Source organism: Rhea pennata, chromosome 3 (genome assembly GCF_028389875.1).
Source record: "Rhea pennata isolate bPtePen1 chromosome 3, bPtePen1.pri, whole genome shotgun sequence".
Taxonomy (NCBI): Eukaryota; Metazoa; Chordata; class Aves; order Rheiformes; family Rheidae; genus Rhea; species Rhea pennata.
In genome coordinates this window covers 84,135,641-84,163,026 of record NC_084665.1, presented here as the reverse complement: position 1 = coordinate 84,163,026, position 27,386 = coordinate 84,135,641, and the positions used below count along the sequence as shown (strand labels likewise).

At 38.1% G+C, this 27,386-nt stretch overlaps 2 protein-coding genes across 8 annotated transcripts in view; both read right to left on the bottom strand.

Annotated features, from left to right (window-relative positions):
• PNISR (PNN interacting serine and arginine rich protein) overlaps nt 1-13,117 on the bottom strand; it is a 28,591-nt gene extending 15,474 nt beyond the window's left edge. The window contains exons 1-2 of one of the 3 annotated variants that reach the window (XR_009957989.1): nt 12,784-13,117; nt 316-434 (exon numbers count right to left, since the gene is read on the bottom strand). Coding sequence is in view for 2 of the 3 variants with exons in the window: in XM_062572716.1 (XP_062428700.1) it covers nt 316-403 (88 nt within the window). In the remaining variant the exon portion in view is untranslated. Of the gene's footprint in view, nt 1-315; nt 435-12,730 lie in introns of all 3 variants that reach the window. The other 2 variants (XM_062572716.1, XM_062572714.1) reach the window with 2 other exon arrangements.
• A 5,336-nt stretch (nt 13,118-18,453) lies between these two features.
• USP45 (ubiquitin specific peptidase 45) overlaps nt 18,454-27,386 on the bottom strand; it is a 57,029-nt gene continuing 48,096 nt past the window's right edge. For all 5 annotated transcript variants that reach the window (XM_062572709.1, XM_062572711.1, XM_062572710.1 and 2 more), the window contains 6 exons: nt 26,738-26,881; nt 22,776-23,445; nt 21,921-22,018; nt 21,446-21,532; nt 20,853-21,006; nt 18,454-19,673 (listed from right to left, as the gene is read on the bottom strand). In XM_062572709.1, coding sequence (XP_062428693.1) covers nt 19,543-19,673; nt 20,853-21,006; nt 21,446-21,532; nt 21,921-22,018; nt 22,776-23,445; nt 26,738-26,881 — 1,284 coding nt within the window. In that variant the 3' untranslated portion in view covers nt 18,454-19,542. The remainder of the gene's footprint in view (nt 19,674-20,852; nt 21,007-21,445; nt 21,533-21,920; nt 22,019-22,775; nt 23,446-26,737; nt 26,882-27,386) is intronic.

Below are 27,386 nucleotides of genomic sequence, written 5' to 3'. Positions count from 1 at the left end.
GAACTGAAAAGCATATAGTTTCTGTAAAAGAACACAAGGTTTAAATGTAGGTCTGTACGACTGGTAGAATATTGATAATTTATGCAAGAAAATTCAGTTATAGGTCTATTTTGCATATTAAATATTAGAAGTGTCAGAATTCTAGGAATCAAGGTATGGATTCTATTTTTTTTTAAGTTGCTCTGAAAAGCATCATAAACGTATTATCTTGAAATCAGATATAATAAAGCAATTATCAGTAATGATCCGTGATGAAGACTCTAAAATTCAGATTACAACAGATAAAATTATATCCACAAAGCTTTCTGTACTTACTTGGATCTTGCTGGTGCTGAAATGACTGCATCCACTGCTGTTGGTTCAAAGGCCATTGCTGCCAAGGTTGTCCACCTTGATCCCACATCTTTTAATTCTTTATATAGTCTATACTTCAACTAAAAATAACAGTTGTATGTTTAAATGGATGCCCATAAAATATCACATAACTGAAACTTATATTATTGCAGATACATTTAAGCCTTCCAAAGCAAGCTGAAGCAATGTTGGCTCAGTATTTTTAAATGGAGGAAATGGTTCATCCTCTAGAGTAATATCTGAAAATATTATTGTAAGATTTCAGAAGATTAGTATGCTTCCTCCATATTTTTGTGAGGAAATTAACTACAAAATGACATTCAAGAAGAGACATGAAAAGTCCATCAGAAAAAACACATGTATGCCAATAAATGCAATTTAAAGAAAGTTAAAATAAACAAGATGATATTTAAATCATATTCTTGTCTGCTTTTTAGGGAATAAAGGGTATTTTTCTACACAAATTACATACAAGGCTGTTAACCAAGACACAGGAAAGTCACCGATGATAAACAGACCACTAACAATTATATTGGAGAGCTTAACAGGTACATGATGCTCTCCACATGTGCTTTATGTATTGTATAAACTCATTATAATTTCCAAGTGAAATACGCCTTAAAATTTAAGGAAAAACTTCACTGAATTTTTGCAGATTTACCACATGGTTCCTTAAAATCAGCAGAAACCTTTCTGGTGTAGTGATGTACATCCTCACTGAGTGGCAGGTAACAGCAGTAGAACTTAATAGAAGGGGAGTTCCACACCTCTTTCAATTGCCGTTCCAGGACCAGATTTGCAAGAAATAAGTGAGGTACAGCAGTTTAGCAGGTATGTCCATAATTACACACCAAATTCTTTGGGTAATTTGCATCTCTTATGTACATCCACCTGCTATATACAGAGAGCACTAGCTACACTGCTTCAAATCGCGTTCTTGAAGGCCAAGTCAGGGTACAGTTTTGGAGGTGGTTCACTCCAGGAACTGTTCCCAAATGCCAGTATGGATAGACTGCACCAAGGGTGACTCCCTCTGCCCTACGTAGTCTCTATTAACAACTCAGAGGGCTTTCCACTCTCAAACACCTTACATGCCATAACGCCATTCCACGGGGCATTCAACTCAATGCTTGATTTCATGCTATAAAACATCACCTATGTGGGCTGCTTCAAATACTGTGAACTTAAAGGGGGGAAAAAAAACTGAAGAACCCCCACAAAAATATTTATTTCCTGAAGTCATTGGGCCAGCACACACAATCTAGAGGAGACTCACAGTCAAATGCTATACAGAATGAATGAATATAGCCAGTCTGCTTCAGGGGAAGCAAACTCAAAGCACTCAGTGCCATTTGGATGCACAATCAACAATATATCCCTAATCATTTTTACCTCGTAAAAGTTTACAGTATACATGTATCCCTACACACAAGGTCAGCTTTCAGCAGACACAACAGAAGCAATTATTTCCTGCCCAGAAAGAGACCTCATGCTTAATGGCTACACATTCATAAATAATCGCAGGACTGTACAGGAAGAAAGCAGCAAGCTACCAAAAAAGCTGAACATAATATTATGGGATGCTGAATCATGCAAAGATAAATGCAGGCTAAATTATTTTTCCGTATTTTTGTCAAATTTTATTTTTATTCTGAAAAACCTATACATCACCTTAGTTTTAAGACCACTTATACTCAAGCCCATACAAAGACTACACAGGTATAGCTCAGAAAACTTCAGCTGCAAACCCCCTTTTGGAGATTTTCAACAAGACCAGATCAAGTTTAATACCAGAGAAAAGCATGAGGTAAAACCTGTTTCCAAATATTTTTATTTCAATGATATTTTTATGATATTCAAGCTTTTCAGCAGGTGAATACAGAGTGCATGTCATCAGCATTTTGCTCTGTATCTGGGAAGTGAACTTTCTTACATTAGATGAGCATAGAGAAAGTGGCTAATAAGGTAACTACTCTGCCACTTAATGTAACCTTTACACTGGTCCTGCAACATCTAGTTCTCTGAGTGCTCATATATACATATTTCACATATTAAGTATGAAACAGTAATCTCATGTAACTATTATTATCCTTAAATAAGAAGAAAGGAAATCATTCCGTCTCTTCCTCCCTTCAATTCATCCTCCCTTTCAGGATCCAGACATCTTTCAATTGTCAAAATAAACTTGTTAACACATTAAATCTGCATCAACTGTGGTTCAGGATAATCACTGGTCTTCAAAGAACTGAACTGCCTCATAGTGCCCATTTCCAACTATTAAATCACATTATCAATGATGAAAATGTATTTCAGTATTTCTGATATTACTTATTTACCTAAATACATACTACCTTGGAAAAAGTTTGTGATACGTCACTAAAATAAACTCAGCAAAAAAATTACAAGGTTAAATTGTTCTCTTAAGAAAGCGCAGCAATATTATTAAAACACATCTATAAATTCAACTGAATTGGAGACACCTATATACAGCCAGTAAAATAAAAATAAATCTTATCTGATCCTATTAGGTCAAAACTGTATCTCTCTGCTAAAATTTGGACAAATCAGATATTTTGACAGGTTCCAACTTACGCAATTTGTTAGCAATAAACTTTTGCACCTGTTAAAATACCCGTCGTTTATCTGTTTCTAATGAATTCATCACTGAAAAAGATGTTTAGTATTCTACCTTTTTCTTCTTTATTCTCAGGCCTTGATCCTCACCATGGACAAAATGAAACACCAGTTTGGATTGTAAGTGTCTAAGATAATTCCTCAGAATCTCTTCTATATAACCTACACTCAAGACAGTCAACAACTATCTCGCTACTCCACAAGTTGTCCAAAGACATAAATTGAGCTTTATCATGGGAAGGACGCAAATGTACATTGCAGCCACATCCTGTAGCATCTGTGAAGGTAGCACAAGAGACAGATCCTGACTCTGGGCACCAGCAGAGTCCTTCCCACCCTGGTTTTCCCTACACTACGTTGCCTTCCTTTAGGACTCTGAGGTCAAGTCCAGACTATGCAGCAGTGCCTCAGAACAGCACTGGAATTCAACCAGTACCAACATTAGAAAAGGTTCTCGACACCACTCTACTCCAGGCCAGATAGTGTTCTGCCATGCTGGTCCCAATAAACTTCAGGAGGTGGCAGGGACCAGCACACCACCAGCAGCATGTATGGGGCCACTCTGCTTCAGAAGATCAGGGACTGTACGTCTGTGCCAGCTGGCTTCAGGGCAAGAGAAAAATCCCAGTCATGTTGTATTTGTTAGTATAGATAGCTGCTAGTGCACTGCTCTACAATATAATACAGTCTGGAGTCTTCAATTTTCCCCAGAGATATATTTTCCCCATATTATTGGTATTTTTGGGAAAAAAGTCAAGTGGGGGAGTGCAAAGCAAGAGGTTGAAGGGACATGACAGACAGGTAATTGATTTATACTCTGATAGAAATACATGCCACAACAGTATGACAAGACAGCAACAATTCTGTTAAACTTTCAAGAAGTTCAGATTTGGTTAATTCAAATTACACTATCCAGAGCTGATTGATTTAAAATCACCACCATTTGAAAATGCATATTTTAATTTGTGATCTGTATTTTAAAGATTCTGATTCTGCAGTGCATTTGTATTTTAGCTGTTTTCCCAAAGAAATGTCGATTTTCATAGCTTGGCAACTAACACATGCTGGCTTTCAAGCAAACACCTTTACTGTCAAATTTAGCATAAGACTTCCTTTGCTAATCAGAAACACGTACTACACAAATATTTGAGCAAATTCATTATTTCATGCACCTGTGTGTGTACACACACAAGTACTTTTCAAACATTATGTGAAAATGGCTAAAACCATTTCTCACATACCATTTATTTTCATTCATCTTTTCTATTGTGCTATTTTTTGACAGAAACAGGAATTGCATAAGGAGGAAACAAAATTAGCATTTTGAAGTGGTTTTATTAAATAAAATCAACCTTAAAATACACTGGCAAAAAGAGAAAATATAATGTATTCAAATACTCAGTATTTACAATTAAATGATGTATGTAACAGTCACTGTCCACAGACAGCGAACAGAAATGATGTTCTAAAGCTTAATTCTACCTTATGACCTGAAACAGCAGAATATCATCACTTCATTTTGTTCTTAGAAGAGAAATAGACTCCTTTGAGCTTTTACTCCTTGCTTAGTTAGTGAAAATAGCACTTTTGCTATTTTTGTTAACTTAATATAACACAAACATGAAAAGGGTCTTTAAAGATAAACCATTTTCTCACTGACTACAGGGAGGCTACAGATATTTTAAAAAGTGTTCTTTTATTTCTACAAATTGTTGTGCTAAGTACTGCTGTGTTTAATGATGTCATCTTTTTTAAGTTCCAGGGGCAAACAAACTGCTTTTAATTCTTTATCATCATATTCAAAAAGGTAACTAAAAAAATTGATATATATGCGTATCTATACAATTACATGCATATAGGCTACTTGATGCTAGTCTGTTTTACATAGAAAAAAACAAAAAACATCTTGTGTAACTTTATCATGATATGTATAATAAGAATTTTTAGAGATAAGCTTTATATTGTTCCATCAGACATTTTCCTTTGCCAGGGGAGCTATTTTAAAGATGTTAAAAATAACAGCATCCATACAGATTGATGCAAGTATTCCCAAAATAGACTAACCAGATGTGAGAGCCACCAAAATAAGAGTTTTGAAATGAGGCCCATAAACTGGAAGGGGCCAAAACTACTTCTAAAGAACGTACAAAAATGCAGCTATTTTAAATTTACTGTAAAGAAATCAGCCCCAATACTGAGCAGGAGAACAACACCCCTTGCCCCACCAAATCAACTACTTAACATCCTTGGCATAGTTGAAACCCCTTATGCTGATGCATATGACGAGAAGCTGACATTCTTTTCACATACGCATCATAATAATGAAAGGATGGAGAAAAGTTACAGATACAAGGAAGATTTCTGATTAAATTTACACTGCCAAAACTAATTTAGGGTGCTGCCACACAAAACACAAACAATTCTGGATTTCTTACAGAACTCCCAGATCAGCATCTCCTGAAAGAAAGAGGCCTCACCCAACAGAACTAGACAGCTCTAAATTGATTTCCCGCTAGTAATATGAGGCCAAGTACACTGCAGAGCATCCAAATTCCCATTAAATGTTTTATGTTACACTGAAAAGGAGGAAGATGAATACATCCTAAAGTCTACTAAATTCAAATATTAGGAAGACACCTCCTTCTTAAGAGAGAGGTATGTCAATTTAGAAGCCATTAAGACACTCTGGTTCTGATGTCAGGGGTAGGTAATGAGCATGTAACAGCTTCTGAAAAGGAAACAGGTTCAAAGAATAGATTTTACAGGTGCCTATCCACAAAGGAAAATGCATGCACAATCCTCCCTCATGACAACGAAATATGGTTCTCATTTAGCTGTTTTACCCTCCTGTTTAGTTGGTTATATCCTTTCTGTATTTCCTCTTTCTAGCAAAGATGAGTAACAGTAGAGTATTTACTGGCACGCCAAGAATTGTTCCCTCGTGTCAGATCACAGAACAGGAACCTGAATCTATCAAAAATCTGTTTATTAATGGAAAAAACAAAGCCAATTCTGTTTTTCTTTTCTGTTTTTATACAGAAACACAATCACAAGAAGGAAAAACATCCAATCAATTATCATTGGTGTTCAGTTACGTGTACTTGAACATCACAGATTATGACTAGTCAACGGGATATCACAAAATTTTGCTAAAGCTTTTAAAAGCAGACATGTTCAGGGGTATGTGCTGTTGTAAGCTTAAAAAAAAGATTTATATTCAAAGGTTGAATCTATTCAAATTTATGTATACCAAATTACTAGTAAAAAAAGTAATATTTTCAAGAGGATTGCTGGTGAAAGCACCTGTTCTGACAACAAAATCAGGAACAATGACATGTCTAGGACTTACCTTGATCCCCAACAGATATCAGTCTCTCAGAGCCAACAGTACCCACAAAAAATTTAAGTAGGCTTCAAACTCTCTACTTTACTTCAGGATTTTACCTGATAAAATGCTAGGCCAGGACAGAGAAAGAACAAATATTTTTAAAGGCACCTTTCCTCTCCTTTCCTCAATTGTGACACACACCTCAGCTGTAAACCAGCTGTAGTCACTGTTAACCTGTTCTTTTAGAAAAAAAAGTCCATCTTCTTTAGCCTATCCATTTCTCCACAAAATAAGGTATTTTCTGACAGAGTTGCATGACGTGTCCAGACACATCACACACACTGAGAAGTACACAGACAGAAGCTACTTACCAGAAAACAGAGTTCTGAGTGGTAGTTCATGTGCGTTCTTTTAACTCTGGGAATCTCCCCCCACACTCCCCGCAAAACATAGTTCCTTGAGGCAAGCTACAGACTCATTCCCACAGATGGGGACACCATCCTGGCAAACGCAACACAGTTTTCGGACGATTTCCCAATGACTCAGTGCTTGGTGAAGGCCCTAGTGGTGGCTCATGGATGTCAAAGATGGAGCCATTTTTTTAGACAAGGTCACCAACAGAGCTTGAGATCCAATGTGCTCCCTCAGATTCCTGGGGCAACTCTACCTTGGCAGATTTATAGTGTAAGCTCATGAAATCTGTCATCCAATTCAACAGTGCTTGTACAGAGGTAACTACGGTTGGACCTCTCAATAACAGAGAGGAGCAGTCTCCGGGAGTGAAGTTAGTTCTGCGACTCTAAAAAGATGAAGTTTCATCCTCCTGGAGAGACTGTCTTCATTACAAGCCCTATGACACTGACCACAGAACTGAAAAATACTAATAAATTTTCCACGTAAACATAAGCAAAAACTGTTCCTGCAAGTTAATGGATAATGCAAATTACTCCATTTCACACGGATGGTCCAAAATAAGCAGTACAGAGGCTTATGAAGTCAGCTCAACTCCATAACAGCATCATCAAGAGAATCAACCATATCTACTTGTTCAGATGAGTGCATCTAGCAGACTCTTTCTTCTGAAATTTCTCTGAATCCAAGAATCTCCTATCATCGTGAAAATATATTCCTCCTCAATAAAAGGGTCACACAGACTTACGTAACAACAGCTCCTGCAGAAGAGGAAGAGATCTGGGGATTCTTGCTGGCTAGTGGCAGAAAAATTCCTGGAATCAAAATATCTTGACAGAAAAAGCAAGTATCCTATTTAATTTCACCTTCCAAAGAATACAAGTTAGAAGCGAGATTAAAGGCAGCGCACACAATCTCAACTTCAAGATACAAGGGGACAGCTCACAACTCAGGCTGTCCTAGTAGAATACCTTCTGTTGCGTTATGAGCTGAAGAGATCAAAGTTGAGAATTCCTACACCAGACATCAAATCATTTGACCAAATCTCCAAAGACACAATCTGGCAATCAGATTTATTCAAACTTCTAAACAAGCAGACTAACGACAGATGATTTTGGAACCTACTGAACCAGTGCCAGTAACCAAATGCTTTCTGATGCAGAAGAGAGGCCATTGCATCACCCTGCTGATAATGTTACTTATCATCTCTGAATGACAACTCCAGATGTGATGTGAGTTGGCCTGAGAAGTTTTATTTGCAATCTGAGCTCTAATACATAGAAATTTCTGTAGAAATTCCTCTGGTGAAAAAAGATCTGGTCTTGCAGCCCTTACAAGCAAACACTCTGCTTTTGCAAAGAAGCATCCTTCATCTAAAATAAATGAAACAGCAGGCAGCATGTACCCAGAACCCCTACACAACTATGGTCTTTAAAGAAAGGCTTGCTCTTTTTGATGTTCCTTTCATCAGTCAATATTTAGGTTAAAAAAAAAAATACCTCCTTATGTCCTTTAAGTCAAACTGCCACTGCAGCCATGACTTTTTGCCTAAGTCTACCGAGTAGCTGAAGGGAAGGACCCTAACAGATAGCTTACAGTAAAATAATCATTGTTTACTTAATTCCCATTAAAATTATTTCATAATCATTGTCATTAACTGGGTAACCTTTTGGCATAAGCTCAAGATAATGTAAGTGCTTCTAGCAGCAAATATATCAACCAGTCTCTGGTCGATTCTTTTTGTTGAATTCCACAGCTGCAGTAGGTCTTCCAAGCCACAGCTTGGGAAGGAGGATCTCAAAAGCACCACATACTTCTCGGAGAGCATCTCTGGCCCACATGGGTTTAGGCTCAGGAGATGGACCTTAAGAAAAATGAAGAGCTCTTGGAAGCAAAGGTCCTTAAAATCCACAATCTGATCTCTGATCCTTCGCGCAGTGTCCTGTTCTAATGTACAGTCTTTTCCTTTCATTCTGGGGGAGTTATTGCAAAAGAATATTGATACTGTGATGTTTTAGCACAGTGACTTAAGGTTGGTGGCAAATTTGCATGATGAGTTCTGCAGAACTATCCAGTTGCAAGCAGGATAAATCTACTCATATTTTTACAATACCTGGCGCAGTGTAGTTAAAAGCAAGACAAAAATCAGATAAATACCACCAGCAGAATTCAAGTTGAACACTCTTGCTAAAGAACCAGCTTTCCGCCTTTCTCTCCTTATGCTATTGCTTCATCAGGGTCATAATAACCTAGACCTCACTGATAAGGCTAGAAGGACTCATGCTTAAATATTCTAGGGAAAACCCCCCACACCCTCAACAGTTCACAAGTTTCACAAGAGCAAAGACCTGACCATCTTGGCTACCATCAGTCTCCAATAGAGCTGGTGTCCAAAGTCAGTAAAGCACCCAGACTGTATAAATTCCAAGAATACCTATATTAGTGTGCTCTAAACTTGAAGGAAGCATAAGTGGAGCACCTCCTTCATGACTGTGTCTCTATGGAGTAAATACTGCTTTACTGCATGAATCTGTATATAATAGGTGTGACTAAAAAGGGATATGAAAATGAAGAAATGTCTTCTGCACCCTGAGAAACAAGCCACTCTATACAAAAAAAAAAAAAAAAAAAAAAAAAAAAAAAAGGTACCATACAAATCATCAGCAGATGGCCTTCATGTTTTAATGTTTGAGATCCAGGTAGTTAGTCCATCTAAGCAGCTGAAAATAACTGGGAGTACAGAAGAATGTTCCACCCAATGCACTGTGTACAAACACTAGGAGCTACTACAGAAGTGCTGCAGACATATTCACTCTGAGTCAAACTAAACATGGATTATCACTCAGAAAAAAACATACCAGCTTCCATTTTACCTGATGAAACCAGTCTTTGCTACAATACTATATTCAACTGCTGATCAGAAAGTAAAATGTTTCAGAGGTGAGTTGTAATTGCATACTTCTGAAAAAGTTAGAATAACTATCCTGTCTGTTACTCTGTTTCACATACTCTATTTACATGTGACCAACGACTTTGCTATAGTATCTATGGCATGACCTAAGTTGTTGCTGATATTTAATGTTGAGATACTATGTATTTTTTTCTGAGATACCAAAACAACAGCAATGTATTTTTGAGTGCTGGGGTCTGCTAGCAAGATGTCAAATCAAAAGACACATAAAATCTTTCAGCTTATTTATAGTTATATATATATGAGTATCACTACAGTGCTGGAAAACAGTTTTAATTACTTCACTGAACTTAAAACAACAAAAAAGCTATTCTTTTTCAGAGTGAGGAATACAGGTTTTCCAAATACTTAACCAAGAGCCAAAATACAGAAACATAAAGGGAAATGAAGAAAACTGCTTTTCTGGTATCTACAAAGTTTTCCAGAATCTGGTTCATATGTCTGACTAATGCTTATGGTACTACTAAGATGAAGTAGACTGAACAAAAGCCAAAATTAAAAAGAGTGCTATGAAAACTTCTACAGTGAGTCATTCAAAGAGTGAGGCTTCCAACTTCTGTTATTTTAAACTTAAATCTACAGTGGCTACGCTAAACTGTAGCCAATCTTTTTTAAAAGCACAAAATGGCAAGATACAAAATGGCAAAACATATCATTTACTTACTTTTTGTATTTTGAAGAAATAAGGACACGCATTACTTTGACTACCATAAAGCACAGAAACCATTGTTAAACTGTTCATTACTGCAAACTACTACTAAAAACAATTAAGTAGTTTCAGTCAAAATTCTACCAAGTTTGGAAAAAAAATCTGATCTGATTACTTTGTGCACATATCATTCCAATAGAAGATCCACTATGAGACTTTGATAGACAGGTAACACATTATTGTTTTTCCTGAAACGCACTGTCCATCTGCAACTTCCTTCTTGAAGGACACGTTCTGGACGAAATGGCACCAGCAGCTAATTAACAAAATGCAAGAACTAACAGCTAAACAAACAGGTATTCCTCCCTGTTGTGAACAGATTTTACCCCCAACAGCAAATGTAACTATCAAATGATAGCAGACTAGCTAGATATAGAAGCAAGAATGACCGATAAAACCTACCCACAGATAAGCTGCTCTGTATTATTTGTTGTGAAAGACAGATTTCTGATCACAATGTACCTCAGTTATGAAAAGAGAGTGGATACTCCTGCCTCTATAATATTTTTGCATAATCCTGAGCTTAACTGAAAATTAACCATGGTTAAGACAACATCACTACAGATGATACGGCAAGCTGTTCACTGAGAATTTGTGGAACCATACTGAATCTGTGGACTTTTAAGGTCTACAGAATCTCTGGGCCCAAAAGTATAGAAAACAATCTTTGTAGCAGGAGCCTGCACAACATGTGAAAAAGACAGTATAGGAAGTCTTGCAACGCAAAACAGCGGAGATGACATAAGGTTCATTGTTGACCCAGACAAATGAATAATCAGTAGCTTGTCTTCTGATTTACTACTCACTTCACAATAATGCTAGCATCTTGTCCCTCAATGAAACCAAGGCTCTCAGTTCCCACTCAGTTCTGCAATTAGCATGAGCCACAGCACCGTTTACCTCCGTGAGAGGCAGCTCTCAGCTCAGCACAACTTTAGAACTGGAATGAGGTTTCTTACTCCTGCAAATGATATAACTGTTCAGCTGTATCAGACTGTTATTTGTAACCCCATCTTTGTAAAATGAGGCAGGACTATTGTCTACTGGTAGACCTACCTTATGCTTTGAAGGAAGACTGATCTGGCATCTTTAAAATGCTGCTGATCATTTACTTTAAAATAAATCCTTTAGATCACCTGTTATTTCCTATCTCACATAACTTTCAAAAATGGTCTTTTATAGACAAACAATTATAGGTAAGACTTTAATAGATGAAATGAACAACAACCTATGTTGTTAGATTACTCTGTACATTAACTTGTTTCAGAAACTATAGACACATTTCAGTTGGGATAGCACATCCTTAATTGTAAAGGTTCAGATTAGCACATCTTATCCATGTTTAATTCAACACTGAACTTCATGCAATTGTCTGAAATTACTTAAAATCTGTCTGGATAAGTGCTTAATGGAGAAAGGCTCACAAACTTGTGGACTGTTTAAAGATCAATTCTTTATTCCATTCAGGAACAACTGCCAAGCTATAGAACCAGGTGTAGGTGTCTTACAAAGCTGCTGCATGTGATGATAATGTCAATTTTAGTTCTCTGGAGCCCTCCAGTGGAATGAACTCCTGAATGCTCATGAAATAGCACAAATATTCCACAAAGAGATTTTATCTGCACAAGCCAGGTTGTTAATACAGTCAACTATAAAATCCTAGAGCAAGCGTTGCTTCCTAACTGGGTTACTAGATAGGTGAGCAGATGTTCTCAGCTGTGCACTCATGGGCACTACTTTGTTAGTAACTGAAAAGCAGCCATCAGACAACTCCCTGGCCAAGCTGCACACTTGCTCCGTGGCCTGGCTACGTGTCTCCTGCACAGGCCTTTCCCCATCACACTCCAGGGCTGAAAGCTCCCAGGCCGGGCTCACCGGGCAGAGGAGGCCTCGGGCGCCCCTGCCCGGCGGCGCCCACCCCGCAGCCCCGGGACCGCCCGCCGCGGAGCCCCGGCGCATGCGCACGAGCAGGTAACGGGACCCGTCCCCAGCGGCCACCCCAGGACCCCCGCCACGGCGGTGGCGCATGCGCGCTGGGCAGCACGGGGGAAAACCAGGGCTCCCGGCCCCAGGCGCCTCTTGTCCCCCCGCTCCCGCGCATGCGCACTGGGCCGCCCGGGCCGCGGGGGACGGCGAAGAGCTAAGGTCTTTCCTTTGCGTCCAGGCACCTGAGTTTGCGCCCGGAGGCGGTGCGGGGCCGCCCGCTCCTCACGCACTGCGAGCGGCTCCAGACACAGCGCTCAACACCCTCCAACGCCTCCCTGCTTAGCTCAGCTCGGCTGGGGGAGGAGGAGTGAAGGGGCCGATCAGGCCACTTTCATACCCGCCAGCCCCTCCCCAGGAGCTTCGGCGAGGGCTGCCCGCACCGCTACTTACAATCTCCCCCGCCTCCCGCCGCAGGTGCTGCCGTTACTATCGGTTCACGGCCGTTTTCTCCCCCCCTTCGCTCCTCGTCTTCACGAACAAGACAATATGGCGCCTAGCGGCGCTCACCCGGAAGTAAAACGCGTCACGCTGTTGACCCTTCCCTGGACAACGCGAACGCCTCCCACCACCATCTTTGGTGAGGGCTCGCAGGCGGGCGGCCTGTTCCTCCGCGGCCCGTTTCCGTGGCGGGAAGCGGCTGGCCTTAGGTAGCGGCCGGGCGACGCCCAGCAGCCGCCATCTTTACTGAGGGCAGCCACACAAGTTCCTGTCGCTCCTCGTTCTCCATGGCAGCCGCGGCGAGGGGGAAGGAAGGAAGGAGGGAGGGAGAGAAAGCGAGCGAGCGAGCGAGCGAGCGAGCGCTGCCGCCAGCCTCCGCCTCCGCCTCCGCGGGGAGAGGGGCCCTGAGCGGCCAGTGTCTCGGCGCGGCGGGGGCGCGGCGGTGCCGGCCGGCACCCCTCGCCGCGCCCCTGCGGCCGGCAGCGGCGGCCCCGCCCCGCGCGCGCCCCCGTGGCCAACGGTCGCCGGTCACCGGCGGTGGCTGAGGCGCGTTCTCGGCGCTGCCTGTTCCTCCGCCGCGCCGCCGGCCAGGCCTCGGCGGAAACCACCTCCCAGGGCGGGTAACGCGGCGGCGGCGGCCCCACGGGCGCTGCCTCGGTGGCAAAAGGGTAAGAGGAGCCTTTGGGCACCCGCCTGCCAGGGAGCTTTAATGCGGTTGAGGCAAATCGGTGGTTTTGCTGGGTGGCTGCGGCCGTTAACGGGGGGGAGGAGGGGAGACGCAACTGCCTCTCCATATTGCTGCGGTTTGTGCTGCGAGGGGCCGCCGGCGTGAAGCTTCCCCCTTCCGCGCCCTAGCGAACGGGAGCCTGCAGCGATGTGGCCTCAACAGATCCTGCTGGCCAGAGAATTGGACCTGAGCGAGGACGTAAGGCCTTCGGATGAGTACGTGAGGCCTTTATACAGGCCTAAGATACTTGCAGTAATGTCAGTTCACGTATTCCTGCGCTCATTTCAGTTCACCTAGATGACTGCAGACTTCAAAAGATCCATTTTTTTGGTGAGTATGCCTGTCTCACAAGTCACGCTCACTGGATGGTAGCTTTTTCATCTGGGGCGGTCTGCCAGCACTGACTCAGACTTCTCATTCCCCTGTCGGGCCTGTAAATGTGTTGTGATTAGCTTTGCCTAAAAGCAAGTTATATATATCTGTTATATATCTATTATATATATATATATAACTGATATATAATATATATATCATGCATTAAAATACATGAATATCTCATCCTGCATAGTTGCAAGTAGTTTTAATGGTTTTAATAATAATTTAAATAGTGTGATAATTTCAGAATACCCAAATTAAATTTTGTGCTCTCATGAGATTTACCTTTGATGTTATCAGTGTATTATCAAGTGTGAAGATGAATCAAAATCATCTTTGGTAAACAGTTTTTCTTGTATGGACAGTGGGCTGATTTTGCAGGCAAAGGAATTAATATTAGCAGTTGCATTGCTTTTTGTTGAACAGAAATTTTCATTAGCTAGTATATTAATTGACACTCACCTTGATTACTTCCCTCACTTCCTTCATTTCATCTGAAGAAAATGCAGAAAACTTCCATAATTGGTTTTGTCACTGGTAAAGCAACATTAATGGATTAACAGAATAAATTAACTTTTATAAATGTATAGAAAATTCAAAGTTTCAAGAAGTTTGTGCTTTACTTCATTTAGTGGTTTTATTTTTAAGATTTGTTGGTACCATTTATGCTGCACTCTACTTTTAACTGAGGTAGTCTAGACTTGTCCTTTGTATTGTAAGACATAGCTAGATCAAGAATGCTTTCCATGAACAAAAAAGGTTTGGAAGTCTCAAGTACGAGTCGTGTTCCCTAATGCACAATTGGGAACTTGGAGTGGTACTTTATGCATGGGCAAGCTTTATGCTACTAGTGAAACTGGGGATGGGAGGGATCCAGTGTAGGTCCTGGTCTTATTTACAACAGGTTTACATGACTCTGTGAAGGAAACAAACTCTTACAGCCTCTGAGCAATGCCACAGATGGTAATGCAGTGGGAAACAAGTAGTGTACCTTAAGTTTCAAGGATATGGATGCATCTGGGGAGCTCTTCTACATGCAGTGAAGCTATCACACAAGGTGAAAGGAAAAAAATATTTATTTTTTTAAAAAAAGCAGCTTTGTGAACTCAACTGTACAACATACAGCTTAGAATTAGACAATACAGTTTTCCAAATGGCTGAATGTTTTATGCATACATCTGTCAAATAATATATACCATAGATGTAAAAGACAAAATGAATAGAAAATAAATGTCTTTGTTCTGAAGTATATGAAAGTACCTAAAATAGAGTGGAAAAATAATCAGACCTTTTCTTGTGTGTGTGTGGTTTTTTTTAATATACAAACAGAATCTGCATCTAAGGCCCTGTAAATGAACAAAAGATGAAAAACTCAAATGTATTTGATTTATTGCTCAGAGTATTTCAGACCTAGCAACAATTTTTTTTGATTATATAGATTGCTGACTGGTTGTGCAACCACGTATGAGCACATCAGGGATTATCCCCATGCAGATAATAGAACTTGACTTTGTAGAAAGGCTAAATAAGGAATTGGTGGCTTTGACATTGAGGTTTCACGATACAGAATTCATAGCAGTCCCAGGTTATGCAGTTCAAAACCAAAAATTTAACAGAGCCAACCAATGAGGTGTTAAAAAGTCACAAACATACTCAAAGTAAATGCTTTTTGTTCTCTTTAAAAGCAGTACTAGCATATTTTGTACTACAAAAATATTAGAAGCTGCAATAGACGGAAAAAACATTCTTAACACTACTGGTTTGGTATTGTTATCAATGAAGATAGAAATATTTATGTAAACAGAATATATGCCAAGATGTTTTAGAATAGTTACAATGAATTCCACGTTTTATTATAAAAAGTTAATTCATCTAGACTTCTTCTGTAACATTGTGCATTGGAAATGTTTTGACTTACACTAACAGACTTCTGTTTGGAAAAAAAAATTTATAAACTCAGTTTATAGAGAAAATAGATGTTTAATCTTTTTGAATAATCACTTTTTCGTTATTTCTGCCATTTATGTACTAAGAGGAGGGATACGGACACTTAAAACAACAGGCAAAATGATACCCTAAAACAGAGTATATAGATACAAAAGCTTTTAGACTGTACTGTTTCTACTGAAAATCAGTGACATCCTTCTCATGTCCATCCCAACATATGTAAATATGGATAGGGTACAGCCAAAACCAAACTAGTATTATATTTGCTAATTCTTCCTAACATAAAAGTTGTATTCAAATGCATTCTCTGTCCCCACTTCAATACATCTTGAAGTTTCTCTTCAAGAAATTTTTAATTTTCAAATATTAGTTTGTTACTGGTATGTTCAAATAAGAATTCTATAATGGGTTAATATGAGAATGTAGATGCATTAATTTCATGTCCCTTTGATTCAGTTTGTGTTAGTATAAAGAAAAAGTCCAAAAGAGAAGCAAATGGTGAAGTTAATTCATTTCAGCATTTTAATGGATTAATAAACCACTCTCACCTGCTACCACTTGGAATTTGTAAGTAAGGGCACTTCATACATCCTGAAGGTGCAGATAGGAGTGGGGGAAAATGTAATTTCATTTTCTAATCAAAGACAATTACAGTGCACACATTTGGGGCAGAGAAGCTTTTTATTTTTTTCTTCAGCACTGTGTATTTGCAGCCCACTTTCTTAGAACATGCTTATATAAACGTGCTGTCTCTCTGTATGTTGGCATAGACAGGTCAGTACAATAATTTTTCTCCCCCATGACTTTTTTTGTCATCTTCATCCAAATTTAGCGTAATGCTATATAGATCTAAAGATAATTTTCTTTCTGAGGAAAAAGACTATGCAATATGGACTAATTTCTTACCTCAGCTGATACCATCTTTGATGCCTCAGCTATGGGGAAACTTTTGTAGAGATTCCAGTTGTTCTATTACAAATCAAACACTTCTCATAATTAGGTTTACTTACTGAAGTTTGTGGAACTATTTACTTCGCTTTCTTTGCCTTTGTTTTAAAGGCTGTCTCATGACTGGGCAGCACAGAACTGCTCCGGAGTTCAGACGATCACAGAATGGGTAAGGTGGAAGGGACCTCTGGAGATCATCTAATCCAACCCACCTACTCAAGCAGGGTCACCTAAAGCATGCTCAGATTGCATCTAGGCAGGTGCTGAATAGCTCCAGAGAAGGAGACTCCAGACCTCTCTGGGCAACCTGTTCTAGTGCTCTGTCACTCTCACAGCAAAGAAATTCCTCATATTCAGGCGGAACTTCCTGTGGTTCAGTTTTTGTCCATTGCCTCTAGTCCTTTCGCATGAGACAACTGAAGAGAGTTTGTCCTCATTCCCTTGACACACTCCCTTTAGATACTTATACACATTGGTAAGATCTCCCCCTCAGTCTTCTCTTCCTCAGACTAAGTTTTAGCTTTTCTCAGATACCTATTCTGCTATCTATAGATACAGCCAGTATAGAATCATAGAACTGGTAAGGTTGGAAGGGACCTCCGGAGATCATCTAGTCAGGACTATGATTACAGTACCTCTCTTCCATTAAGAGTTCTCTTAGTTCAGGGAACCCAAGTGATGGGATGAGAAGACATTATTTTATGATTAAGGGTGGATGAAAAGAAAAGGTAAAGGTATGTACATGAAGGCTTAATGTTGCCTAGCTGAAGAAGCCAGTGGGGGCCCCTGATGGGGCAGGCTACTGCACTTCTGCTGCAAAAACATAACGATACGGTATAGCTCTATGAAGAGCAGATACTGTAGGCTTTAATCGATTTCTAGTCTAGTAGCAGAAGATATTTCAAGGAGAGTCTGAAACATTTGAGCCCTTCAGTTAAACTCTTAAAAACCTGTAATTCTTGAATAGTGTGCACACCTTTGGCAGTTGCAGAATTAAGAGCTCCTTCATGAATAGAGTCTAGAATGTGTTCAACACTTTAGCAAATATAGGATGCACATCCCTGTTTTCCTGGAATGCTCTGAACTTTTCTTTTACAAATCCTGATAAAGAATGTGCCCAACTATAACAGGTGTTCTACATGCATATTTGTACAACAACTTGCGCTGGAGCCAAAGTTTACCACAAGAAAATACGGTCTTAAGGGATACACTCAGAAATACAAAACTTAAATCTGAAAGGCGTGGATGTTGTTCTCTTAAGTTCTTCATTCTAAAGCCACAACTGTACCTGTTTGACACCTCATTTTTACAGAATGCATTCTCCTGTAAAAAGTTTCATACCTGTTTCTGACTCTGAACTTACTGGAGCGGCTGCTACTACTTTCTTTACCAAAGAATAAGTTGGACAGGGTGCATCTAAACTTCAACTTGTATTTATTGAATGAATTTATTGAATGCGTGAGGTTTTGGCCTTCAAATGTATGTATTACTATCTGGGAGAGAAGTGAGGAATTATCAAAAGAAGTAAGGACTCAAACAGGGCAATCGCAGTATGAACAGGAGCCAGCATATAGGAACCAGCTGTGATGTCCTCTACTAATGACAAAGGAAGGTCCAGACATGCATCAGAAGGCAAAAGTTACCATTTACTGTTCAACTCACACACACACAGGGCAAAAATAATTTATAGTTTATTACTCCTGTGAGAAAAGTATTCAGAAACAGATAAAGAAATTCATGTTTAGAACCAAAAGTAACAGAATTACTCAGTTATACTTAAATGCCATACATATTCATATACAAGCTTACTATATGCTGTACATATATCATAAGATGAATTTGAAAATTTACTAAATATAGAAGTATTTGCAATTGTTCTATTGTAGTAGGTAAAAAGGACAATATATATTGATGGATTTATGGTGTGCATATATATAGTATGTGTGTATATATGTATCTCTATATAGAGATAAACATATACCTCAGAGACTATATACATACCACAGTAGTAAATATTTATGCTAAAACAGGAATAAATTTCTATACTAGTGCCACTTGAAGACAGCTCAGAGGGCACCGAGTATCTGAGGATTCATTGTAACATTGCATAAGCTGTATTTTCCCAATCTTTTCCCAAAAGTATATCAGGAAATTACACTGCAGCATTACCCACTGCAGCATTACCCAAAGACATCTGGAAGTACTGCTTTCCTTTAGTTACATCTGGAAGCAATGTGCTTTAACATGTTTTTATTTGCAGAAATATTAACGGCAGACACCCAACCCAGTGATGGGAGGGGTCTGGAATAAATCCCAAAGAAGACGAAATACTTTATATTCTTACTGTACACCAGGAAATCCAGGCACTTAACACTATCAGTATTTTTATTCTTTACAGTTCTAGAACTATGGGCGAAAGCTTATCTTCATTTAAAATTGAGAACAAACTTTCCACTGACTTCACTAGGATAGGACATAATCTCACATCCTAACTGTACTGTATTTTAATGAGTCCAGGAATTTTAAATGTTTGGCAAAGTGCATATTTTAAAAGAACCATTCAGATATTTGTAATAGCTTGACTGAACTTTAGAGTCAATGTATGATAAATTCTCTACAAGATAAAGGCACAATATTTACAGGTACTGTTACCACTGCAGCATTTAAATAAGACTAAATAATCACTACCACTTTTTAATTTTAACTGGTGAAAATTATAATATCCTTTCATAAAAAAGCAGATAGGCTTGTGCATTTAGTACTCGTGATTCTGGAACCACCTGAACATGAGCATCACTAACGTATACCCACTGTCCTGCTGATGCTGCCACAGTTTCTTTTAAACCTGAAATACAAAAATAGAGCCTGTTGTATTTCTTGTGTTTCACTTTATCATCAAAAAGACAATGGAAATCTCAAAAACTGAGAACATTTTTACCATGAAGGTAACTCATGACTTAAGTGCAATTCAGTATTTATAGTTTGTCTGAAATCTACATGTTGAAGAATGCCATAAGAGAAACTGGTGAAAAATAATGTTTATAAATTTACACTGCCATCACTTTTTTCATATTTATTCAAAAAGCAAAAAGACTGAGTTTTAGTATCAAGTTATGTCAGCACCCAGGACCCATTCTGACATGGAAAAATCTTATTTCAGAAGCTGACCAGTGTTAAATTAGGAACACAAAGGATTTAACTAGTTCTAATAATCATTCAAGGGAAACACAGGACTGAGGGAGACTTCTGTTTCAAAATGTTGTACTTCTGGGAAATAACCTTCAAGTGCAGAGTGATACTACACAGGACAGACAAAGTATATGCTTGGTTCTCCCTCCTCCCATGCTTCCCCATGAAGGGGAACAGTAAATACATTTTCCTTATTCTGACAACTCAGTCCTGCCTCCACAAATCATTCACAAACAGGTTCTATCTTAGAATTTTTCTGTAGTCCACATATCCAAAACATACTAATAAGAACAGGCGTGCTTTTTTCAAAACATCAACAGAATCCCCATGACAAATTTTATGTCCTCCATGAAAAAGTACCTTGCCCTTCACATTAAACCATACTGCTCCAGAACTGAAAGCACTAAAAATTTTCCAACCTTAACACACCTAGGAGAAATAAGATGCTGAAAAGGGAACTTTTAATTTAAATTCTTGTGGGTGCAGTTCTTGCACTGGTATTTTGAAATAACAAATTTGCCAAAATAGTTGCATTTTAGGGGACATAACTATTCCTCTGAGTGGATAATTTTGACTAGAAAAAGAAATTTCTTTCAATCAGTTTTCTGCTTAACCAAAATTCCAATATTCACTCAGCTCTAAGTGGAATTATACAGAAGTATATCATGTACTGGGTGTAACGTAACAAAAAGAATTGATTTGTGTGGCCATACAAACAACAGACTATTCTGAGCCAAAATAATTAATTGCAATAAATTCGATTAACGTTAAGGAGTTGTAGCCAGTGGCTGATTTTAGTGTTATTCGCAGAGAAAGCAGGTTCTGTTGTACATACCTAGAACATTTTTGGTGGTAGAAATATGCTCCAGTAGTTTCTTGGAGGGTGTCCTGACTTTGACATATGCTGCATAATGACCACCTCTCATTGACCCACTGTGCTCCACTATTCCATAAAGACTATATAGCACTCTTGCACCATCTGTAACATTCTGCATTTCAAGAAACACAGAAAATAAATTATTTCATGATTTTTGTTACAGATATCTTAATTAGCTTTAAACAATACTATTTTGAGAGGCAAACAGCTACAGCATTTCCACTGGTGAAATAAATCTATTAAAAATATTCAAGAGTCTATTGACTGAATCTAGTTACCATGGAAGCAGCAATACTTGTCCTGAATGCTGTTAGACGCAATAAAATAGTCAGGGTACTATAGCTTAACTGGTACTAGGTTACATCAATCCATTCACATCAATGAATTCAGTCAGTTAAGATTCCAATCTCAGTATATTATTTTAAAGCATTCAATATAGAATTTCTCTGGGAAAGAAAGGCATCATGGTAATAAAATCAATCCAGTTTACCTTGTGCTCAGCACAACAGCAGCTTTTAAAGTACAATAAGAATAGATTTTAAAATGTGTACCTTGCAAGAAGCAGAACAAAATGGTGCCAAGTCTAAAACCAGTGGGAAATCTACGTGCCTATTTACTTTCCGTAGACTCAAACCAGCCTTCAAAAGAGAAAAAAAATAAAGACTAAGGTAAATATTTTTGCTATAAGCTTTTTAAAGCTAAGTATATTACTATACTGTTAAAGTAAACCATAACCAAGAATAAGATTTGTTTCTTACTTAAACATTCTTTACATTTTCAATACAGTACATGCTACATACAAACATAATGGAAGCATAAGAGGTTTCCATGGATATATTTGAAAGGCTAAATGCATATTCTGAAGGTATTAAGAGATTCAAAAAAAAAAAAAAAAAAAAAGTTTCAGAACAGAAATAAACGATGTCTCTACCAGTTCTCCATTTAAAAAGTTATGCACAATGACGCTTAAGTAATAAATTCCTTGTCCACCAGTGTGGCAGAGGAATATACAAGATGAACTTTTACCTGGTGGAATCTTTTCAGATGGAGAATAAGAATAGCAGGAACTGAAGAAATCAGCAGCTGTTTCCGAGCATTTGTATAAACACCTTCCATTTTCTTTTCTGTATTTAGGAATATCAGAATCACAATTTTTAAAGGTGAGAGCACAGAATTAAAGCATTTTTAAAACATCTGACAGAATAGATCTATGTTGCAATGATTTTTAATTTACCTTCCATAATTACTACACTTCAAAGAAGTTGCCCGATTTATTTTATGTTTTTTTTCCTCATTTATTTAAATTGTTTTTCTTGCTCAATGAACGCTAATGGTCAGTCTGTTTGGACTACATAAATATAAACAATTATTGTCACAAGAAGGTAATTCTATCTCATCTCAATTCTTCCAACACTTCAAAAGCTTCTTCCCCCCCCTTTTTTTATAAGCATAAATTTTTGTCTCCAATACATACTTAATTAGGACTTCCCTAAGCATGTAAGTTGCTACAGCTGAATAGTACAGCATTTATTTCAAAGCTACTAGGATTGTACTAGGAATGTAACAGCAGAAAAGATTAACAACAACTGATGAGCCTATCCAACATAAAGATGATTTTTATTGCATAAAACTAAATAAAAGGTATAAAATAAATTCTATGTTACATTTATGATTATGTTCTAAAATAAAGTTTAGATTTGTTGCTCTAGCAGGATAAAGTTTTAAGTTGTTAAAAGCAAGCTTTGCTTCGGGAAACATTTTCTGTTTAGCCGCAAGGGGGAAGCCTGATGCTGGAGCAATTAAACAGCAGTGACTGTACAGGTTTTGAGAGGAGATTTTGTCATGCTTGTCATTGTGTTTCGACAGCTATTAGCACATTACCTGTGGAGTTTGCTTTCTTCTGATACTTCTGTTTCCTTTCTGTGCAGCTCTCACATAAAAGCTTGTTGTTCCCCATTAATAGCTCTACAGAGGTAAACTGGTAAAGGCAGGACTGGACTGAACATTCTTTGGAGCTAGTTATGTAACTCTGAGAAAGCGTCTGAAAAGCATTTTGAGGGTTTGGAGATAAAGCGGATTTTTCCACTGAGAACACAGAATTATTTGATAAACTTAATGCTGAGTCACCATGGCTATGCTTTTCATCTTCATTTATAGTATCACAGAAGCTGAGTTTGGATATGGCGCAGGAAATCGTCTCATCATTACTGTCGCTTGGTTTGTTGTGTGGCATTTTAACATTTATGTGGTTAACGTGCAAACCAGACACATTGCTGGATGAGCTAAAAACTGTTTGCTTAGAAGCACTTTCGCTTTCTGAGGCTTCACTATCTGCATCAAAGCTGCTTTCAGAACGACTGGCTTCCTTCTCACTGCCATCAGTCTGACTCCCATTTATAGCAGATTCAGCAATTGTGTCTCTGGAGTACAAAACACCAGAGCTGCCTTCTGACTCCAGCTTTCTGTTTTTTTCCTGCATGATAACAGGACTTCTTTCTTCTTCATTAGATGCAGCTTTTCTTGCAAGCCTTCTTTCCTGGTTCAATTGATTCTGCAAATTATGGCATTATTATTTTGTTAATATAGAGGAGAAACAGGAAAAAACAGATCTATCAGAGCTTTTGAAACATGGCAAATTAAGCCTAACTTTTTATCTTCTCCTTCTCCTGCACATTTAAGCGACTTGATCTCTTTAAGATCTTTTTAACCAATTTAGGATTAGAAACTATATACCAGTCAGCTAAAAGTATTATACTTATTGTGAGATCAATACTTACCACAGCTAATTACATTCACTGTGTGACAGCTGTGGATGGCACATTCAAAGCAGTATTCATTTAATCTAGCTTAAGCATCTAAAAATACTCAAGTTTAAGCTAATCACCATTGCCTCCTTTTAGAGGCCTTAGCTGATGAAAATTAACACCCCCAAAAGAAACTTCATCTCACCCACTAAGCGCTTGTCTTGGAAGTAAATAAATTGTCTCTGGCAGTATGTTTACTAATTTGTAAATTTTACATTGTCTGAAGGTTTTGTTTGTTTAAAATCAAGAGAGATTGCAAGAAGAAAAAAAAAACTTTGTTGCCACAGAAAAATACTGCAATAGGTTAAAAAAAAAACCCTAGAAGCTGCCCTAATTTTAAGTGAATTATATGAGTTTGACTCATCTTTCCCTCACCCCCACTTTTTTTTTTTTTTTTTTTTCTCCCAGCTTGGGGCAAAAAATGAACAACTTTTCTCCACTGTTTTTCCCTTTATTTGAATTTAATCAAAATTCCAATGATGCCAGTGGGAATCTTTCCATCATCTCAACATGGTAATTGACCCTTCTTCTTTCTATTACAATCAGTGTCTATACTGTTCTTTTTTCTTCTGTTTCTACTACATGTCCTTTTTCTACTTCTGTCTCTTTTTTTTTTTTTATCAATCTCTCATATTATTCTTTTATTATTCTTTTCTCCACTGTTATTTAATGTGTTAGAACCTGATTCAGAAAAGTATTTATGGTCCCCAACAGGACACAGACCTTCCAGTAGGACCAGCTCAGATACTAAGCACAAGAATCTAAAATTTCCATCAGGATTATTTATGTATTTTACAATGAAACAAAACACACACGTGCGTGTGCACACACACACACACACACATTTATAAACAAAAAAATCTTAAAAGCTGTAAGTAGTAATAGGTCTCCTGTTCGGCATAAATCATAGCCTTGATACATTCCTAAAGAGGAGCTGGAATTGTTTCTGAGTGTCAGCAGCCCTATATTTGCATCTCCCATTTTTTTGAACTGTTTTAAAGATATCTTTTTAAACAGAAAAAAGTAGTAATGCACAGTATTAGTTATAGTATATCAGTGCCTTCACAGATAGACTAGACAGACTCATTTTCACAGGTTGCTTCCATACCATGAAAGCCAAGTCAACAGAAATCCCCTCCTGCAGATGTAATCATGTGCCTGAGCTACAGCAGGGGTGAAATTTTAGGCATGGCTTTGTGTTTAGGATTTCCTGCTGACTGTCTTTAGAAAACTTCTCATTTACTAGAGAAGGTTTCTGGATTGTCTTTATTACTTGTCTGTATATCTGTGTTAGTTAAAACTTGAAGTTTTGGATCCCACTCTAGGTCACAGGTACCTAAATAATAGGCACTTAACTACAGGCACTTAACTTGCAGGCATTTAAGATCTTTGTTTGGTTATTCTGTTCCTTAAATGCACACCACAGGCCTCAATTCAGGAACATACTCAGTTTTAAACTTAGCAAGAACTTAAGTCCAACTTAACAACTGTCACAGTGACAGACACATTCCTTAATATTTTCTTTAACAGGGAAATAACATAAGCTGTCATAATTTAAGGCCTTAAACTTTAAAGCAAGTGAAGACATTAACAAAGAATAATTAAAAAAAAATCAAAGTATAATCTTTTAAAAAATCATTAACAAGCAAAAACACTGTTTTCCATTAGGACTATTTCTGACTATTTCTTGTCTCAGTTAAACTTGCTTTTTTTTTCCCCCTCTCTCTAGGTATAGAAGAGAGAAAGTAACTTCTGAACTACTGTTAGAGCTCAGAGGTATTATGCAAACAGTTGTAAAAAGGAACTCTTAATATTGTGAAGCTCTCCTTTTCAGGAGAAAAGCCTAGCAACCAGTGTTCTGGTATTCTGAATCTGTAAAACTACAAACTGGATACCCCCCATTTTCACAATTAAACTTGAGAATAGAGGAGCTGAAGTCAACTAACTGGATTCAAAAACTGTTTGTTTTGGAATAAAAGATTTACTGCAGGACAGATACATTACAACTAAAATCATTCAGAAAGATGAAAGTAGTGACACAGCATGTCCAAAAAGATGAAGGGGAAGGAGGAAATTACAAGCCTCATGAATTAAACTCACAGACCTAGTAACTCCTTTTATCCATTCTTATTGAAAGCAGAATTCCTTTTTAGACTGTTTAGTCTAGTTTATTGAATCTACAGTAAATTCAGTAAAAGCTTTCAAAATCTGAATTATTTCCGAATTTTGAAACATCTCTGTAATCACATTTGTATGTATCATTAACACTATCACAATCACACACTATTTTGGAAATGGCGATATCTCTTCTATTACAGATTCTAATTAACCGTATAACCCTAAGGATGATAAAGCTTATTACAGAAAAGAACATTAATAATAACCAAGAGCCTTTACCATATTTTCGTTAACAATAATACATGCACACAATACTTACTACAAATTTCTCTTAATCTGTAAACACTAATATGTACACATATCCATTCTGGCAAATATCCATGCCATATTTGGAGGCCCCTTTGTCACCATTGGGAAGAACCATATGAAGAGGCATAACTGGCTGAACTGAACTCCCCAACCCTTGAGCTACTGAAGGCTAAGTACATCATAGAAATTAGGCTCAGTCTCCAAAAGACTCTACTGGCCACACTATTTTTGTTGGACCCCCTGCCAACTAATCCCCAAGATGGGGCTAATGCAGACTTGCCTGCTCTTTTAGCGAGCATTACAGTTCTTGTGACTGCAGCAAAAAACAAATGGAGACAGCAAAAGGAGAAAGGGCAACAAAAACAAAAGCATCATGAATTTAAACCAACGTGCAGATCTTTTCCTCAAAAATGAGAACACATAATTGAAAAGCCAGTGGTTTCCCAATGACTGTCATTTCTCACATTTCTAATAAAACCTAAATATTTTAAAACAAATCCGCATCAGAGATATGGAAAAACAACATTGTCAGCTGTCAAAATTCTCACCCCTGCAGCCCTAAAAACTTTGGAATAAACTTATGGGTGGCTAGTGAGGGTATTAAAGCCTTACCTTATCTTTTGTTAAAAGATGTTTCTTGACATTTTTTGGTTGATTATTCAGTGTAGTGATAGAAGAACAGTTATACTGACCAAGATCTGCTTCTTGTACACTTTTACCTTTACTTGTCCTTCCCAAAGGCACAGGTTTTGCAACCTAAGAAATTAGACAGTATGATTTAGGAAATTAAGTATACAAACTTTTTGTTCCTTTGCAACCCACAGAAAAGAGGAATGTCATTTTTTTCTTTAATTTAGAAAATAGTAACCTACCTAAATCTAATTAGCTAGCCCCTGCCTTGTGATTCAAGATTGCTTTTAATTTTATACATCATAAACACACCATCAACATCTTTGATCCACTGAGAGTCACAAGAAACTGGAGTAATACAAAGTTTCTGTATAGAAACTATACCTAATAATCTGTTCTAGCATCATGTAAGCATATATGTAGCTATATGAGATGCTGGTTTACGAAAGGGGACACAGTTCCCATGAATCAGTTCTGGTGCAGCCAACCATCTTGTGATGTGATGAAGGAGCTGCTGCGCATCCCCTATCACGTTAATGGCAGCAGCATATCTAGACTATAAAGCAAAGAGAGACGACCACAAAGACAGACTCATGTTGGAATAAGTGCAATGATAGTTAAGAGCCAGCAG